Genomic DNA, 18,277 nt, shown 5'->3' on the forward strand with positions numbered 1-18,277 from the left:
AGCTTAAGCTCCTGCGTATCCTCATGTCTCCGTGTACTTTGCGTGAGGATACGCAGGGCACTGCTTCAGATGATTAGCCACTAACAGGGGAAGGGTCCCTTTAGCTTCCCACCCGCCCTAATACTATTCCCAGCCAAGTGAGAAGGTTGTCAGTGAAAATATTTGAATGCTCTTACAGTTTGGAACCGAAGACCACATTCCTAGTGCAGTTACAATCATTAAACTGTTATGTATTCTCCTGAGACTGCTCAGGAATCACAAGTAAAAAAAAAAAAAAAGAATGTTTAGTTGTAGAAAAAAATGGCCGGGTCTGGTCTCATAAAAACAACTGGCCAATTTTTACAAAATGTTGGGTTCCACAGTATCTGGAACTCTTATATCTCATAACCTTGTTACATGTCAAGATAGTTACGGTAAATGGCTTTTCTGCAAGGGAATCCCCTGACATTCTTACTTGGAAGATTACCTCTCTGCTGCTATTATGTGCAGATTCTCCATCAGATTGAGAGTAAAGTCTCACTCACCTCCTTTAAAAATACCACCAACCAAAGAGAAGAGAACACTTAATTCTATTTTTTCAAAAGGAAAAGAAAGTCATGTCTTGGGAAGAAGGGAAATCAAATAAAAAATTTAATGCTAGAGAAGAAAGGCAAGAAATGCAGTTGCCATGGCAACCAGAGCATAAGTAGAAACTTTCCAGCAAAGAGCAGAAACTAAAAATGAAAAACCAGAGTGGAAAGACTTGGCAGATAGCCAGGAGCTTCCACCGCCACCTTTTCTCCTGCTAACTTGGGGAGATTTTCTTAGTCATCTTTGCCACCTTTTGGAGGTGCTCCGTGCATTCCGAGGGGCAAGCAGGGGCTGTGGGTCAGTGTAATTCCCAAGGGTGGGTGAATGACAACATTGCGCGAGGTAAGGCAGGCTGTGCCAAAAAACGTGTTCTGTGTGATTTGTCTCCGTGCCACTTCAGTGAAAAAGGGGAAAATTGTCTGGGAATGGGCATAAGGTCACGGCGGATTTGGGAGATAACTTTGAGAGCGGAAGCTGCTTCGTCTAATGGTCACAAAACACTGAGCAAGTCCTTCTCAATAAGCCGCATAACTCTTGGTGAGCTTGAAATCTTCTCTGATCCCTTTTTAGTAGGGAGAACAGATGCCCTGAAGCCTGCTCCAAGAGCTGGGCACCGTAACTCAGATCTCTGGTCCTCTGCTCTTGTCTCAGAGTCACACACTACCCCTTGTCAAAGGTCTACCTTGGGCACAGGACGTGTTTCATACTGAGTTACCAGTTATGCATTTCTGAAAGCAGAGGCGTATTTCAGACATTCAGTTCTAGGACTCTGGGATTGTTTGTGGCTGGCACGTTTAAGTCAGTTGTATGCAGTAAAGTAATATAGTCATTGGATTAGCAATTATTAAGTCCACATATGCTTTTTAGCATGCCATGGAAAAAATAGAAGGTTGGGAAAGCTGTTAAAGTTACCAGCCAGTGCTGTAAAACCTTCGTCATGGCCAGGAACTGATTCGGGTGAGAGATTTTGAGTGTACCTAGGACCGCGTGCTGTTACAGATGGAAGTAATGAAACCTGTAGTGTTTAGAATTCATTGAGACTAGTCATATTCTTGAAATTAAACACATGTGTAAGAGTTTTGCTAATTCGACCTCACACTGCTCAGCATCTTATATAATTGACTCCTTTTTCATGAACAAAATAGATAATGCAGTGCAAGCCAAAAAAACCCCAGCTTTACCTCTTTGTACGTGAATTCTGGTCAGTCTTACCTCAGACACAGCACTGTGAGTTGTGAACCTGCCTGTCTCAGTTTATCACTAAAAACAACCACAATAAGGCCTACGCATATTTAAATCTGCTGTTTTGCCACTGACTTTACTCTGAACTGTACTGTAAGTGGCTCACCTGGACCATTTCTTTGCTTTGCATATATCTCATTTAAATATTATTCCAAAACAGAAGGGTTTGTGGTTTTGGGAGTTTTTTTAAGTTGAAAGTGTTGAAGCCTTGAGTAACTAACTCACTTGGATACTTCACTGGGGTTTCCAACCAAGTAAGATGGATGTAATTTTTTTTTATGTTCTTTAGCATCTGTGCATGAAAATGACTGTACACAGCAATTGCAGAGTATGACCTTGTATTTATTTTCCTAGGCTATTTTTAATGCCAAAGGCAAAGTTTATTCAGCTAAAATAACAAGTATGAGAGGCCTGGCCATGGTGTTTCAGTTCTGGGGGGGCGGGGGGGGGGTGGGGGAGAAGAGAAGAAAAAAATGTTCTGTAAGCTCTGCAAAAAGGGTTTTTAAGGGGAAAACAGATCTTGGGGGAAAATATAACCACATCTAGATTTGGTTAATGTGGGTTCTGGGGACTGATTTCCATGGCAAGGGCGGGTTTTTTTTCCGGGTAAAAACGCGTGTCCCGAAGTAGAGAGCACGGGGCGAGCGGCGATTTCAACGGAGCCGGCGCCGTCCTTCCTGCGGGCGGCAGCAGAGCCGTGCGGAGCGCTGCGGGCCGCCCAGCCGCCTGCCCGGCCCCGGCCCCGGCCCCCGCCCCCGCCAGCTCCTGCCCCGGCTCCTGCCCCTGCCCCGGCCCCTGCCCCGGCTCCTGCCCCGGTCCCGGCCCCGGCCCCGGCCCCTGCCCCGGCCAGCTCCTGCCCCGGCTCCTGCCCCTGCCCCGGCCCGCTCCTGCCCCTGCCCCGGCCCCTGCCCCGGCCCCCGCCAGCTCCTGCCCCGGCCCCTGCCCACCCAAGCCGCTGTCTTCCCTTGCTTGTACCAGGGAGTTCAGATGGGGAGACAAACACCGCGGAGAGCGTCTTAGAGGAAAACATGAATGTTCATTTGCTGGGTTAGAGGCACAGTGGTAATGAAGGAATTCACCTGGGAAGACAGCTTTGACCAGATTAAAGATTGTATGTTTACATAGGTATGTTGCCGCTTTTCGAGGTGCTGCCTTGTTATGAAAGAATCTGGTGTGGTAGAGAAAACTTCCCTCTGAGATGTATTTGAATGCAGGTCCATCTTCAGAACATGGCAGCATTCCACTAGGCTTAAAAGTGCTGACAGGGCACTCAGGGTTTCTGGCATTTTCAGCTGAAAAGGCTTCCTCGCTTCTTCCGTGTTCTCTGCGCAGTGTATACAACAAATGTTTTTCCTGTCTGCTCAGCACAGGCTGACACCGGTTTAGTTGTCTTTGGTTTATATGGCTTAATTTGTAACTATCTAATTTCTGCTGGAATAGTCAAAGTATTGATGGACTCTGAGGGCTTATTTGTTACTTAGAATGCTCAGAAGAGTTAAGACAAATTGAATGCAAAGTAAAACATAGCCACCTTTGGCAAAAGCTTCGCAATACCCTGTATTATGTTGATTTATACACAGCTCTGTTATGGTATGAGATTTATGAGTGACATGACCTAAACAAAAGAGCACTCTGGTTGCTGCCAAGATGAGATTCCAGATGACTCTGGCTGTAACAAGATGCCTTCTGTGTAGTATTACACATACGGTATAAAGGTAACCATAGGACACTTCATGGAATTGCAAGAAATGAGGATTTTGGGGAATTCCTCTTCCTGATTTCTGTTTTGAGCATTGCTGCTAAATATTTTACCCCTTAAGATTTGTCAGTGTTTTGTTTAGATGTAGATCTACAGGAAATCTGTACCTCTGACCCTAAGGACTTCTGTTAGGAGCAAAAGTGCCTTTGTATAATGAGCTGAACAGGACCCTTCAAAACCCCTTCGATTCAAGGAGTTCTGGAGTCTGCTTCATTTAGCCTAATACAGTGAGCGTGGGGTTCCTGACCTGTGTCAGAATCTCTGAAGAAGGGAGGATCTGGCCTTTTCCAAGGCTGATTACTAAGTGTCTCTCGACTGCCAAGACAAATACAGTGTCTGTAAATGTTCTCTACCCCTCTTAAGATCATAGGGGTTTTGCATTTTAGCCTTGGCCAGCAAGAATCCCCTAATACTGGAGAGCCTGCGTGCTCAACAGCTTTCTCAACATGGAATAAAGCACGCTAGCTTAGCCTAGGCACCGGGCCTGCCAGACTACTTAGTTTTGGGGATCAGTGCTGCCCAAGCTGTGGTAATGGTGGTATAATCTGTTCCAGAGGTTTTCAAAGCTCAGAGTTTCAGAAACAGTAAGGGCTATTTTTCAGCTAATGTCCTGATCTGCGTGGTCCTGCTAGCAGAATATTACTCTCAAACATCTCTTTTATTGTGGGTTGGAATGGAATTTCAGAATGCAAACTGTGCTCTTCCCAGATTCTTCCCTGACATCCTGCCCTACACCCTCCATTAGCAGTTCTGTGTACGCTGCTCTCCCTTGTCATCCTATCAACCTTAACAGTCTTTAAATAGGCTATAGGCTCTGGGTGATGATAACCATATTGTTCCTCCTCCCTCTGCAAGCTGCTCACAGAAAAGATGAGAATGCATTGGAAATTACTTGCTCATATGTAGTTCATAGCCCAATTTTTAAATCACCTCCTGCTTGTATCATTTGCCAAGTCCTTCAAACCCATAACCTACCCAGTCACCTGCCCTGTCCACCTCTTCGTGTGCAGCCTACGTGACAAAAGTTACCCTTACAATTTCAGAGAGATCTTACCTATCCCCTGCTAACAGTAGGCATCAAACCCAGATATAGTAGTATCAAGGCCAAAAATGGGCTGCACATAGTAAGATCAGTATCCCTACTAAATTGTTATGTTGCTATTTTTTCTCGAGGGGGATTCCCTTCATCCCCTTTCAGAAGAGCCTGTTAAACTCAGCCAGTACTAAACGCCCAACAAATGTCCTTTAATAGTTTCAGATTTCAGCTCCGTCGCCTCTGACTGTGTGTTCCTTTAATATGTTCACAACTCCTCTGGGAGAACTCAGCCAGGAATAACCAACGCTGTCTCAAGCCAGGCCTCCTGCTTTAAGGCTCCCTGTGTTTCTTTTCCCGCCATGCAGATACTCGCTCATCTCCGCAGCTCACACTTCCGTATGCTTTTGCGTTGCCTGTGCTGAAATTAGGTGTTACCGGGCGTCTGAGAGAAGGGTGCTGCATCCCCTGCTTTCGATTTCGCTGGCTGAAGGAGGACAAAGGACTCTTAACATTTCTCTGCAGTCGCCTCTTGGCTTGGCATACTGTTCATTTCAATAATAAAGTGTTTCCTTTCATTCTCAAACAGTCAGGCCCCTGCCAGAGCCGTAATTGTTCACAGATGACTCATTTTGGCTGCAGGATCAAAACGAGGGAAAAGTGCTGTTTGCACAGTCTTTGAAACGTACAAGATGGGAAGAGATGTTCACGCTTGATATTTGCACCATATGTTGTTTCTAAATTTTATTATAGAGCCTTTACATTTCAAAAGAGATTCTAGTCTTGTCCTGGGGATGATTTAGAAAGAAAAAGATAAGAAGAGTTTGGAGTTAGACTGAGATTAACCAAGACTGACTGCGTAGTTTCAGCTGTGAAGCAGCAGCCCGCAGGGGCCGGGTGGAGGCAGTGGACAGTCTGGGGGTCTCTTTCTGCTGTGATGTATGTATCTATGCATTGCTCACGTGCTGCAGACTCAGGTGTGGGTTTTATCAAAGTCACATTGAACTTTTCAGTCTTTGTAGAACTCATTTTGAAATCTTGCGTTTTGAGTTGTAGCAGGCGTTTGCATTTTCTTCTCCGTAATGAGAATCTAATGAATGCGTGCAGAGTGCTCCTAATGAACAATCACCAGTATTGATCAGTTCTTTGCTCTGTTTGGGTGCTAGCTCTCTTTTTCAAGAGTTAAGTGTTTACTTCAGAAGTACCTGTTGTGCGGTTCAGCCCAGAGGTCAAGAACAAAGTTCTTTTTTAGGGTGGAGAATAAGGAAATGCTATGACGATTCCTGCATTGCTGTTCATGAGCAAGCATGTGCTCTATCGATTAGGAGCTATTATTTGTGTCTCCTAGGAGAAGTGTTTTGAGGAGACCCAACTGTTTTAAACAAAACACCAAACAGGCATCAGAAAACTTTGCCTTCTTTGCATTAGTGTATCATTTTGACTAATGAATTGTATAAACCCTGTAAACCAGATCATCCCAGACTGCTGCCACGTGGATGTACTAGGACCATGAAGACAATCTGTCATTGTCATACCCCCCTTTGCAGGGTCTCAGAGGAAAGAGTTAGACATGTTAACCCAGTAAAGAGAGTATGTTAGAAGAAGAAAGGATGTACATTCAGTAGGAAGAGTTTTTGCTGTAGGTTTTTTCCTCTAAAAATGTAACGGGCTTATTAGCAGAATGGGTAAATGTAGGCTAGAGAGTTCCTCTTGTGAGTGGAGCATCTGTATGAATAACTAGGAAGATAAGCAGAAAAAATTCTGTTTGAACTGATACCGCAATAGAAGAGCATTACGTCATCATTTGGCAGGAATAACTGTGTGCCTTGCTGGGTGTTTTCTAACATTTTTATTTGGAGTTTCATTTATCAGTTTATCAACCAGTTCTCTGTACAGGGCTTGTGAGGTCATTGAGGTGAAGACCCAGCGATGTGACAATCTGCAGGGATGGATGGTGACTTGGCAGAGCTCAGGGACTGGAGATGTTAGTTGTTTTCACTGAAGTTCCACACTGAAAAACATCCCGTCCCTGATATTGCTCTGAGATTGTTTTTCATATTTCTGTTATTTTAAGGAGAGTCTTCACTTTTTGCAGTCAGCTGAAGTTGGACATGAACTTCTTTCAGACCAGCACTGTGTTGTTGTGCCAGAAGGAAGAACATAAATTAAAATAAATGACGCTCACAATGGTATTTAAAAATTGATTGCAGGATTTCCAGTTGCTTTTGTAAACCAATCTTTAAAAACAATAGCTACATTTTCATTTTTTTTAACTTGTTATCAGGGTATTCTTTTAAAATAGATGGTGTTTTCTATGATCCACTGTTGTATAAGCCTGATGAAGAAGGTGGCTAAAGAACATACTTGCCAAAATATTCCTTGGAAGAGTAATCTGATGCCAAAAAGCAAGTAAAAAGCTTCTTGCCAAGAAGCAACTATATTTGTAGTGTAGTTTGCAAATTATGTGGCAAGCAAAGGAAGAAAATAATCTGTCACATGACAAACGAAGTTTGGATTGTGTGTATATAAATCAGTGATTTGTTATATGAGCGTAAGATCATTATCAGGCATTTAAGCATGAATTCGAAGTGTCTAATCTAGTAATTAATCAGGAAGTAAGTTTTACATAGCATGTGTAATCAAGTTAATCTTTCATTTCACTTGTCAACATAGATGGTGCTTTCAACGTGATGTTATCATGAGATTGAACACCCCAAGTGTTGATTCATACTGCTGTGTGAATCTCGTGTCCTTATATCGCAGTTTGGAACCAGCTACGCATCGGGAGGTGAGCACAAGAGGGTCTGCTTCCCTTGGAGCAAACTGGATTCCTCAGATTAAGGAAATGTTGTTAGTGCACACAGTGAGTTACTAAGCTACTCTAACACCTGCAAAGCCCTTTTCTGCTCCCCACTTTGAGTTAAAACAGACTAGACTTCCATGCAAGCAAAGATAGTGATGCCCTGCAGCAACTTTCAGAAAGGTTGTTCTTTTTTTCTGACATTTTAGGATGCCACATTAGAAAGCCATTATATTAGAACAGATAATAAATAGCTGAGACTCCTGCTAATAATAACTAATAAATTTGGCGTAGGAAGCCAGTGATGCCAGACTTTTATCAACTTGTTCCCTGCAGCAACGCAACAGCAAGTTTAATACTGAAATACAAAGAATAAAAATATTTTTAGGAGGGTTTTTTTTTGTTGTTATATGAATATTTTGATCAAGGTTAATGCATAGTACATAATTTATTACAACAATTTTTATTACATGTAATAACTAGATTCCTAATCTAAAGTTGATGATTTTTTTTTAATTTAAATTTGCAGATAGGAAAGTAAAGATGAGCATCTGTTTCATGTCTGCATAGGTAGGGAGCAGCATGTGAATGTGTTATTTGTATTAACATTGATAACTTGTAATAATAACTGAATATCAGAGTTCCACATGCAAGCTGTTCACTAGTCGTTAGACCTCACTCTTTATTTCTGAATTTCGGTACTTTCTCCCTCAGTGGCACAGAGTAGTCTGCTAGCTCCTTTCTGCCAGACTTGACCGGCAGTACTTGTCTTTGACGGTTTGTCTTCTGCATTACCTATTACAATGTTTAAGTCTCCTTTGGTCATAAAAATCCATCATGTAGGTTCCCTTTCCCACAAAAGGTTTGACCAGATGATCTTTGGAGATCCCTCCCGACCTGGGCTATTCTGTGATTCCTGTACCAAACACGTTGCATGTCTCTGCTATTTACTGTGGATGATAGAGGCTGCATCTGGTCAGGATGTCAGATGGCTTCAGAAAGGCTAAAAGACCGGAGCCGAACTTGGAAGGTGCAAACTTTGGGATGCTGTGGTTGGTTTGATCTCTGGGAACTGTGGAGCTTTGCTGTCTTGCACAAGTTTCACTTCAAAGCTGCCTTAGAAAACATTGGCTTTTCAGTCAATTGTCCTCCAACCATCTTTTTAATCTTACCCATTGGGCACGTATTGAGTCCTCGTCACTCACAGGAAATCTCACACACCTGCACAACAGTGACAAGGTGGAGAGAAGGCAGCTCACAGAGCCAACATTCTTCTGGAAAGCAAGATAGATGAGCTGTTTAAAAGGTGGTTAAAAACACGAGATAAGGACATTTTATTTTTTAAATAAAATAAACAACAGCTTTCCTATGCTGTGATGTTTTTGCAATGTTTCATTTTTTCCCCTCAAATTTGCAACGTGAGATTTGCAGGATCTTGAATATCTTCCTTTTTTTTTTCCCCAGTAAATAAGCCAATTTTCCCATTTTTACTATTCTAGAAAAGTGGTAGGCACTAATGTAAAAGTGCTTTTGTTTCCAACTGAAAAAAATAATTAAAAAATTTTGACAAAACTTTTTTTTTCCTGTTTCATTTGAACAAAGAGGCTATTTTTAAAATAATCATAATAGTACCAAAAAAAGCGCACGGAGAAAAATTGCACTACTGTGTGGTAAACGTCGTGGTTAATATTAGCACAAATCTGGGAAAAAAATTCCCATCATTGTTTATTATTGTAAATTAAAAAATCCCAAACGGTGGTATTACGAGACTGAAGTGAATCATCTCTGAGCAATCCAGACAACTTTCTTCCTTCTCCTGCTGTAAAACAATCCCTTGAGTCTTGAGCAGTAGTGGCACGCGGTGTGTTGGGTGTCTGTTGCACAGCTCCTCCTGCGCCGGGTGTCGTCTGTCAGAGGGAATTCTTTATGGCGGGATCCCTCTGCTAAAAGGAAATGTGTTTGTTTTAGTCTGGCTGGCTAGGTGACCCCTCTAAATAGCAGAGTGAGCTCAACTGTACGCAGGGAACGAGTAAAAGAGTTTCAATGAATACATTCACGTCGGCTGTAAGTTGAGTTCACGGAAAGCCCCGTGGGTCAGCTTACAGAGGTCATAGCAGAGAACTGCTGTGATTTTGTCTTGGAGAAGGAAATGGGAGATCTTTGGAAACCCAGAGCTGAAGTTACTCCGTTAATCACTCAATGGATCATTGTTAGCATTTTATTTTAGCAGTAACTTTTTTTTGTAAAGAATAATCAGCTTTAAACAAATATTTCCTCCCAGCAGCTACTCATGGAAGACACATGATGCTAGGAATTGTTTGTTGTACAGTTCCCATTTATGTTTGAGGAGCTTTGTTTGATGTGGGGGTTTGTACAAGATTTTTCTTTCTCGTATGGGAATTCTTGCTATACAATGGAGATTTTACAGTCATGTTTTTTATTCTCCTGCGTTGTTTAAAGCAGCAGGCTGTTTTGAGGCATGGGATGTTTGATTCTGGTAAAAGTCTCTTCTTCAATTTGTCTTGGACTCCGTGTGCTTAATTACTTCATTAGGTCTATGGAAATCATAGCACAAATCTTAGATGGATTTTGACTTTCTAAATTTTCTTAGCATCATTACCAGTCAGGTCATAAACCAAGTTATCTGTGTAGAGTATTCTTTATCGTTGGGAATACATGTCAATAAATTTAGAGTAAGTTAACTGATTTTATTTTGGTCTTCCCCAGCTAGTTGAAAGCTGATTTGAAAAAGTTTATGTTCTTTAGCTCTATTGTTCGACTGGGAAGTAGTCAGGAAACGTGTTGTGCTTTGAGGTCAGGCTGTGTGTTTCTTCCCCGTTGCCTCACAGTACAGAGTCCATTGCGGGGCACAGGAAGCGTCTCCCGTTCAGTTCTCAGACACGTTGACTCTCCTTGGCGTTACTGTAACGTGTCCGGGGACTGAGCAGCCCTTCCTATGTGAATCACTCCGTGTTTTTCCCAAAGCTCTACACGTCCTTCCAGCACAATGAATAACGTGTTTCTCGACCTCCTGTTTGCCTGTTCCGCACTGATTTGGAGCCGATATGTTGTACTGAATTCCCACTATCCAGAAGCTGCTTGCTGTATGCAGAAAGCAAGTGTGGTCCCAAACTCCGCTTGCTCATAGACTTCTTGGGAACTAGAGGTGGAATTCCTAGGCTCTACTTTTATTTCTCTTGCTTCCTTTTCTTGTGCGTGATATTTGACAAACTCTTCTGTTCACATTTTTTAAATATATGGTGATACATTCTTAAAATGAGGACATTATTTATTAGAAGCCAAACAACTGACTTTCCTGCTTAACATTGGGCACTTTCCTTTGCTTTTTTTTTAACCTGAATGAAAAAGAGGAAATTAGTATATTTTAAGTACATTAAAAAGCTGAACAAGTATTTGCAAAAGCATCTGTGCTCTGCTGGATGAAAGACACTGTAGAAAAAAAAAGATCTTATTATGCTTAATACGTATTCGTCATGAGGGGATTGTCTCGAGAGTGAGGAAGCTCCATTAATCCTTTGGGCAAGGACTAAGGGATCCGGGCTATACCCCTCGCTCTGCGCAGCCTTCCCACGTGACCTTGTATAAATCACTCAGGGCTTCACTTCGCCATTCATGAAATGGGCATGGTAATTATTACGCTTGTGGCGTGTGCTGTAGTGTGTGCATTTAGTTAGATCAGAAGTACTGTGGACAAGGAATCATCTCGTAATTGGTGGTGTATGTAGGTCCCAAAACAATGTGACATTGATCTTTTTTTTGCATCTCTGGGCACTGACATAGTAAACATATAATAAACATAATGACAGTAAACAGTAGTAATTGTCTGTATGTAAGGGACACTAACGCTAAAAGAATTCATGTCCTGATTTAACTTCTGTAAGACCTCCTGTACGCTTGTTTAATATTAAATTTTTCAGATGCAGGTTATTCTTCTTGCCTTGTTTATGTGGCACTGCTTTTTCTACTCATTAATATCATTAAATATCTATATTATGTGTAATGACTACTTTCCATTTACATTTGGATTTCCTCACCATACGGAGAGCAAGAGTATTCCATAGTGTCTTGGTAGCTATGACACCATTCAGTACACGGATGGCAATGAATTATATGCTTAAATTTAATGTAAACGTTTCTTTCTCCCGTTGATCCCAACTCTGTGTACCACTTTGTTGTGAGGCTATCAAAAAGCTGCTATGTTCCACCTAAGGTGGTAAGGAAAACAATTTGTCTATGTGTAGTCTTAAAATAATCATTGTTTCCCATTATAATATTAAAAAGAAGTAGTTTACCTTTAATTGTGTGCATGAAACTTTCCTTTTTAGGTCTTCAAACAAATGTCACTGGAAATTTTGGTATGGGTGCAGCTGAATGGAAAGTGAAGTTATCCTTACACAAAGGAAACTACCTTCCTCTCTGGCTCTGCCTATGAGCTGATGTATCCCTGGTAGCCTTGAGGCAATAAGCCTGGAAATCTTCCAGCTTCATAGTGCGCTGAGCTGAAGACTGCAATGGACTTGTAAGCAAATTCAAGCAGGCAAGTCTTGAGAGTGTCTAGGATCACTGACAAGAACACTGTTATATTTCTCTTATGTTTTAAACGACAGATATTTTGTAGAGATTATTCCCCTATTCCTTTTGCCTCAGATTGTGAAAGGAATATAATCATGCTTTGGAGGTAGTGTAGTTACATGTGACAGGGAAATCTGGGCTGCAGTCTGATTTTTTTCAACTTCTCGATGATCTGTCTGCAGTTCATTGACCCGATGCAATTTAGGAATTAAGCTGATATCCACCACTCCTCTCTCTACCGGCCAAGGCAAAACCTTTTCTTGTTTGGTTGTTTTAACTTTGAAAGCCTCAGTTCACTTCTTTGTGAAAAAAGCATGGGAAACTGAAATGAAATTACTAAAGCTGCTGTCTTCCAGAAGGTAGTCTGAATTCAGAGGCCATTAATTACGTGTGTGCAATCAGTGTGTCCTCGTGCCTGTACAAACAGAGCTCCTGGGGCTGGGCTGGGCCCTGCTGGCAGAGCACAGCGTCGTGGTTTAACCCAGCTAAAACAACCACGCAGCCGGTTGCTCACTCCCCCACCATGGGATGGGGAAGAGAATCAAAAAGAAAAAGGTAAAACTCATGGGTGGAGATAAAGACATTTTAATGGGACAGAGAAGGAAGAGAATAATAATAAAAATGATAAAAGAATATACAAAACAAGTGATGCACAGCACAACTGCTCACCATGCGGAGCTGATGCTCAGCTAGTTCCTGAGCCGTGCCACATCCCGGCCACCCCCAAGTTCTATACGGAGCATGACATCCTGTGGTCTGGAATATCCCTTTGGGCAGCTGAGGTCAGCTGTCCTGGCCGCGTCCCTTCCCGGCTTCTTGCTCCCCTGCTGCTCGTTGGCAGGGCAGTGTGAGAAGCTGAAAAGTCCTTGACTGCTTGGCAACAACTGAAAACATCAGTGTGTTATCAACGTTATTCTCATCCTAAATCCAAAACATAGGACTGTACCAGCTGCTGGGAAGAAAATTAACTCTGTCCCAGCTGAAACCAGGACACCCAGAAACTTTCACTTTCAGAATAAGGAATTCAAGTTCCTTGCCATAAAATCAGAGGGAGTTAAGAGGAATGATTGTTTCCCTCTTAAGCCCTTTGGGAAAGCAAGAGGTTTAATGGTAGGGGCTGCCTTGGGAACGTGCGTTCTGAAGTGCCGTCATTATTTTCCCAGCACAAAGCAATAAACAAATGATAAAAAAGGCAAGTGTTAGCCGCTGGGGAGGCACGGCTTCTGTCGGCCTCCCTGGACCCAGCTATAGCTGAGCAAAGCCTCAGGCAACAGCCTGCTCCTTTTGATGTCAAAGCAAACAAGCCAATGTTTGTGTAGCTCTCCATCCCAGAACTTATTCTGGTGGTAATTTAAAATTCATTCACATGTTGTTAGTTTTGGTAAAGGAGTGAAATAAATGCAGTTTTAAGAAGGCTTAATGGCAGGATAACGGAGGTAGATGGCAGGTGGCACCAGGTCAGCTGTGGGTGCTCCAGTATCCTCTACAGCTCAACAGTGTATCAAAGTGGCTGTTTTACTGAGATGTGACAGTTTGGTAGCTATTTAATTTCATGGGTTAGGTTTGTGTGCGGTGTTGGGGAGGAGGAGTTAACACCCCAAAAATCAATGCTATGTTTGGCTCCATTTGCTCCTCTTACTGAGAGATTGAGCAGAACCCATGACTGAGCTCGTCCTTCTGCTTTCCGGAGGGAACAGCCAGACTGTGATGTGTTACTTTAGAGATACAGATTTTAATGTTGTCAGCTTTCCTCCAGAGCAGTTAATATTTCTAACGTTTGCAAGTGATAGATTCCGCTATACACAAAAGAGTATTTGTATCAGAATGTGGCTTTCAAAAAGAAAAAAAAAAAAAGAAAAGAAAGAAAAAAACAAAAAAAGAGCAGTGTTGGATTAATTGGAAAGGTCCAGACCAGTCACATTCCCTCCCAGATGGGTCATTCATTTTGTTGCCTGCTGCTGTGTAGCATCTGAACTTAAAGCCTTCAAAAACATTGTTGAAGTCAGAGAGACAGAGGCAAGCTGGCCGAACTTGAACAAAACTCCCGGCCGTTAATGCTTTTATAGTAAGGCTGCTTTCTCTTGTCATGATAGTTTATAGTCCCTCATTAACTTCACCTGTTTTATGGTCACCTATATGAATGTTTCTGAAGGTACTAGGTTGATTAAAAATAAAAATCCCTAAACGTGGACCAGATGCTGAAGTACCCGTGGGTGAGTGCGCAGTGATGGCAGGCCCGTCCTCCCCATCTCCTGAGCGTTTCCACCTGCTCGCAGACGTGGGGGATCAGCCCGGCTCTCTCCGCATCCCAGGTGGTTTGAGGATGAGTCACCTGGCTCCAATTTAGCAAAACCAACCACGTGAATCTTTCCCTTTTAGATTGTCTGAGTTTGGGTGAGCTTTTTAAACGGTTTTGTTAAAACTTCCATTTCTATCAATGCCTTTTTTTGCTGTTGGGAATGACAAAAGGAAAAATAAATTGGATAGGCTGTTTTAAAGACATTTCCAGTGATAAAAGTGTCATTGTAAAAGATTCTTTTAAGAGGTACCACCTCAGTTATTAAGACACAAAAATGCAGAGAGACACCGGAATATTTGGCTTCGTGTCTATAGCAAATCTTTAACTGAACCTCAGTATTTTCAGACTTCCCCATCACTGTCTTCTACATGTTCTCAGCTCTGTGAATTGAATCAACTGTGCAGGATGTCTCTGGTCATCTGGAAAAAGGTTATAGTTGTTCCTGTATTTTTCTGGTTATTAATCTACCCAAACATGAAAAAAAAAAATATCTGCATAACAAGAAGAGGGCAGATGTTCAGTGACTGAAGCCTTTTCCTTTTTGCTGGGATCTGATGTGGGATTTGGTGAGTGATGGAACGTGGGGTGGAAGCGGAGGACGGTCCCTGTGCAGCATCCCCCTCCGGGGCAGGGAGCCCCTGGTGTCCAGCTGGGATCTGCCTCCCGACCTGAACTTGTCCTTGCCCTCTGGATTGGCTCATTCCTCCCTGCCTGGGCTGAATTCCTCACGTCTGGCCTCAAAACCAGGCATGGACTTTGCTGAAGATCGAGGCTTGGTTTTTTCATCCTGGAAGGGCCTTTCTCAGCTGATAAACATCATGGGTTTGCTACTCGTGTAAATAAGAAAATACAGGTTTTGTAGAATTCCGATGTTTTCCATGACTGCACAAGTTTATGAAATGCAAAAATTAAGGTGGATGGTTGGTGGTAGGGAAGGGACTCGTGTTGTGGCGAGGGTACTGAAGTCTGAGAGTTTCTGCCTCTTGTTATTGAAGGTACAACACAGTATAATCCGGGGAAGCTTTCAGACTTCTGAAGAAGCTCCTGCTGGTCTTCAGCCAAGCCCACCTAGCCCTGCAGCTTCACAAGCCACCACGAAGATAAATTTGCACAAATGTCTGGGAAAAATGACAAAACTAGGACACAATGCAGAGAGGTATTGTGCAAATGTCATTTTGCAGTTCATCCCACTCCGATGAGGTTTTGCTGTTATCTGCCAACTTGTGAGAAGAAGTGGCAGCGCGTTAAGTTCTTGGCCACTGTTCTGGTTTTCTGAAATGTTGTCTATCACTCTGCCTTCAGAGTGATTTTTGTGCAGGCGAGGGAAGGAGCTTAGATGAAGGATTCTGGACAATTCACTTCTGACCTTTTTAGACTGTAAATGTGAAGTGAAATTTTTTATCTGGTTAGACTCTGTTCTTTCTTTTCTTTTTCCTCCGTGGCTTAAAGTGTTAATTCTGCCCATTGAAATGTAATTTTATTGAGCAATATGAGCCGGAGGCGGAATCTTCACTGCCATCAGAACCCAAATGGTAAATAGGCTCTTTCTCTAATTTGTGGGATGTGCTATAACTCAGTTTGAATGTTGAAAGGAAATGGGCCTCCAGGGAAGTCTGGAGCTCTGTTCATTCAACTTCTAATTAAAGTTTTCCCCTCTCAAGTTTCACTTTATTTTCCGGGGCTTTTGCTCCATGATGATTATTAACATGTGTCCCATGGCCAGGAAATCATTATACCCTTCCCCAACCCCGTCTTTCAAAGATGCCTCCTGCTGCAGACCGAGCCGCCTGAAACTTCATCTCCGACATGATCCGATGGCCGGGGCAGGTAGAACCGAGCTGGCCCCCGAGGCTACCCGGCCGTGTTCCTGCAGCGAGCTGTTGATTTTTTCCAGTACCGCTTGATCAGATGTTGCTGTCCGGCGGAGAGGATCCAGTCCAGGATTTCTTCCAGCCTATTCTTCACGTTTCAAGAGCCCAGGCCAAGTCTGGCTTCCTATTCCAACTCCTGCAGGCTTATCTTTTTTGGGGCAGGAATTGTTAGTACAGTTTATCTTGCTCGCTGCGAGTCCTCCCTCAGCTGAGACATGTACTCTGGTGCCGCGTTCTTTTTTTTTTCCTCTCTCTCATTTTTATGTTTTCTTCTTGTTGTTTTTCTTTTTAAATGTGTAAAGTGAAGAGTTCCTCTTCCCCCCTCTCCCTTTCCACTCCAAAGAACCAACCGCCAGTTAATTAAACGCTGGAATTGTTGCTGCTTTGCCAGAGGGGAGAGTGAACCTGTGCCTGCATGTGTGCATGTGTAAAATAGATAGAAAAATGTCAATGAACAGCAGGAAAAGTTCTGGGAGACCGTCTTACTACTATCGACTGCTCCGGAGGTCACGACTTCAGAGACAGCGAAGCAGATCCCGGAGCCGCAACAGGCCGCTTAGTAGGGGTAATTGCAACAACAGTTCTCTTTAACTGACAGTGCAAAGACATACGTGCTGTTGCTTACAGGTAGCTTCGTTACTGTAGATAAGAATGACCAGTGCGAGTATTTGTAAGTGTACTTGCTCCCTGCGAGGCGTATACCGAGCTTTACGGGGGGTCCGTTGCTTGCGTAGTGCTGCAGTCATGTTTGGGGAGGGAGGACTGTTTAATTTTAAGAGCTTAGCTGGGGGAGTCAGGCTTGGGTGCTGTTCCTTACCGTGGCTTTAACACCCTGGGTAACTGTAACTAACCCGGTCTTTTCAGTTATCTGTGGTTCAGTTTTTTCAATTTGTATAATTAAGGTAACTACTTTTTTAGCTGAGATTTTTGGAGGCCTAATTGATGATTGTAGAGATTTGAAAATCCTTGATTAAGAGATGCTATCTATACGCAAAGATGTATTGCTAGCACTTCTTGTTCTGCATGAGCCGAGTATCACCAGGGGTTTTGAAATTACAAAGCTGAGCACAGTTTAGGGGTAGGATTTTCAAAAGAGCCTAAAGTTTGTGCTCCTGAGGCATTGCAGAAACCTATGGGACTTGTATTCCCGAATCACTTTGGGCTTTTAAAAATCCTGCTCTAAAAGGGCCTATTTGTCCTCCTCAGCAGGAGTTAGGTCCACAGAGTAATGTTTCTTTAGGGCATACTCACTCATGCAGCCCATTTATTCTACTTCAGGCAGCTACTGACCCAGTTGCATTTTTAAAATAAGGTATTCTGGCCTTCTCTTCCAGTGTGAAAGAAATGTTTATTGATGCTTATGCCTATCGTTAAAGCAGTCAAAGAAGCAGGAGTCTTTGAGTCATTTTGCTGTGGAACTCTTTTCAGAAAGGAGATGGTTGTGTTTGGCCTCTAGGGTGACAATCCAGTCATATTTATAATGTCTTAGGCCTAATCAAAGCCATTAATTAAAAAGATTAATTTTTTTTTTTGTTATTGTGTGAATAAAAAGCCCTAGTAAAAAGCACAACTGCAGCCCTGCATCAGGTGTTTGTGCAAACCCAGGCTTGTACTTGTCTCACCGGAGTTAATTCTGATTTACGAAGCAGATTGTAAAGGAGACTCTAGCACTACGAGATTTACCTTAGAGCAATGTCCTCTCTCTTCTTTTCCTGGCATTCAGTACTTTTTTCAGGATTTTGAGTCATCACTGAGGAAACAATAGGAAGCTAAATCAGTCCCTGAGCTTCATCTTTTCCTTTAAGAAGAGAGTGTTTTTCTTGCCATGATTTGGTTTTGTTTTGCCTGTCAGGGAGGAGTGTTTGTAAACTCAGAAGCATGTAACAGTTCCTTTTCCCCCTTTATTTGTATACTGTTCAAAACCCAAATATTTTGCTGTCGTTTCAGTTACTGTGACACACTAAATGTGTTAGTTTCCTTTAGGTAACCCAGTATGAACTTAATGGTGTAATTTGTCAGGAACACAAGGAATATGCAGGAAAATTTGATGGAAATGGAAATCAAGTGTAATATTTGTAAGAAATTGGATTTGAACCAACTGAAATCTTCT

At 42.6% G+C, this 18,277-nt stretch overlaps 1 protein-coding gene across 7 annotated transcripts in view; it reads left to right on the forward strand.

The window, feature by feature from the left end:
* The window catches only part of DAB2IP (DAB2 interacting protein), a 239,885-nt gene that overhangs the window by 63,150 nt on the left and 158,458 nt on the right, over positions 1-18,277 (forward strand). For 2 of the 7 annotated variants that reach the window (XR_012838497.1, XM_075772546.1), the window contains exon 1: positions 16,366-16,732. The exons of 2 other annotated variants lie outside the window; for them this stretch is intronic. Coding sequence is in view for 4 of the 5 variants with exons in the window: in XM_075772546.1 (XP_075628661.1) it covers positions 16,591-16,732 (142 nt within the window). In the remaining variant the exon portion in view is untranslated. Of the gene's footprint in view, positions 1-16,318; positions 16,733-18,277 lie in introns of those variants that run through there. 3 more of the 7 variants (XM_075772553.1, XM_075772547.1, XM_075772545.1) reach the window with 3 other exon arrangements.

This window comes from Balearica regulorum, chromosome 20 (genome assembly GCF_011004875.1).
Source record: "Balearica regulorum gibbericeps isolate bBalReg1 chromosome 20, bBalReg1.pri, whole genome shotgun sequence".
Lineage (NCBI taxonomy): Eukaryota > Metazoa > Chordata > Aves > Gruiformes > Gruidae > Balearica > Balearica regulorum.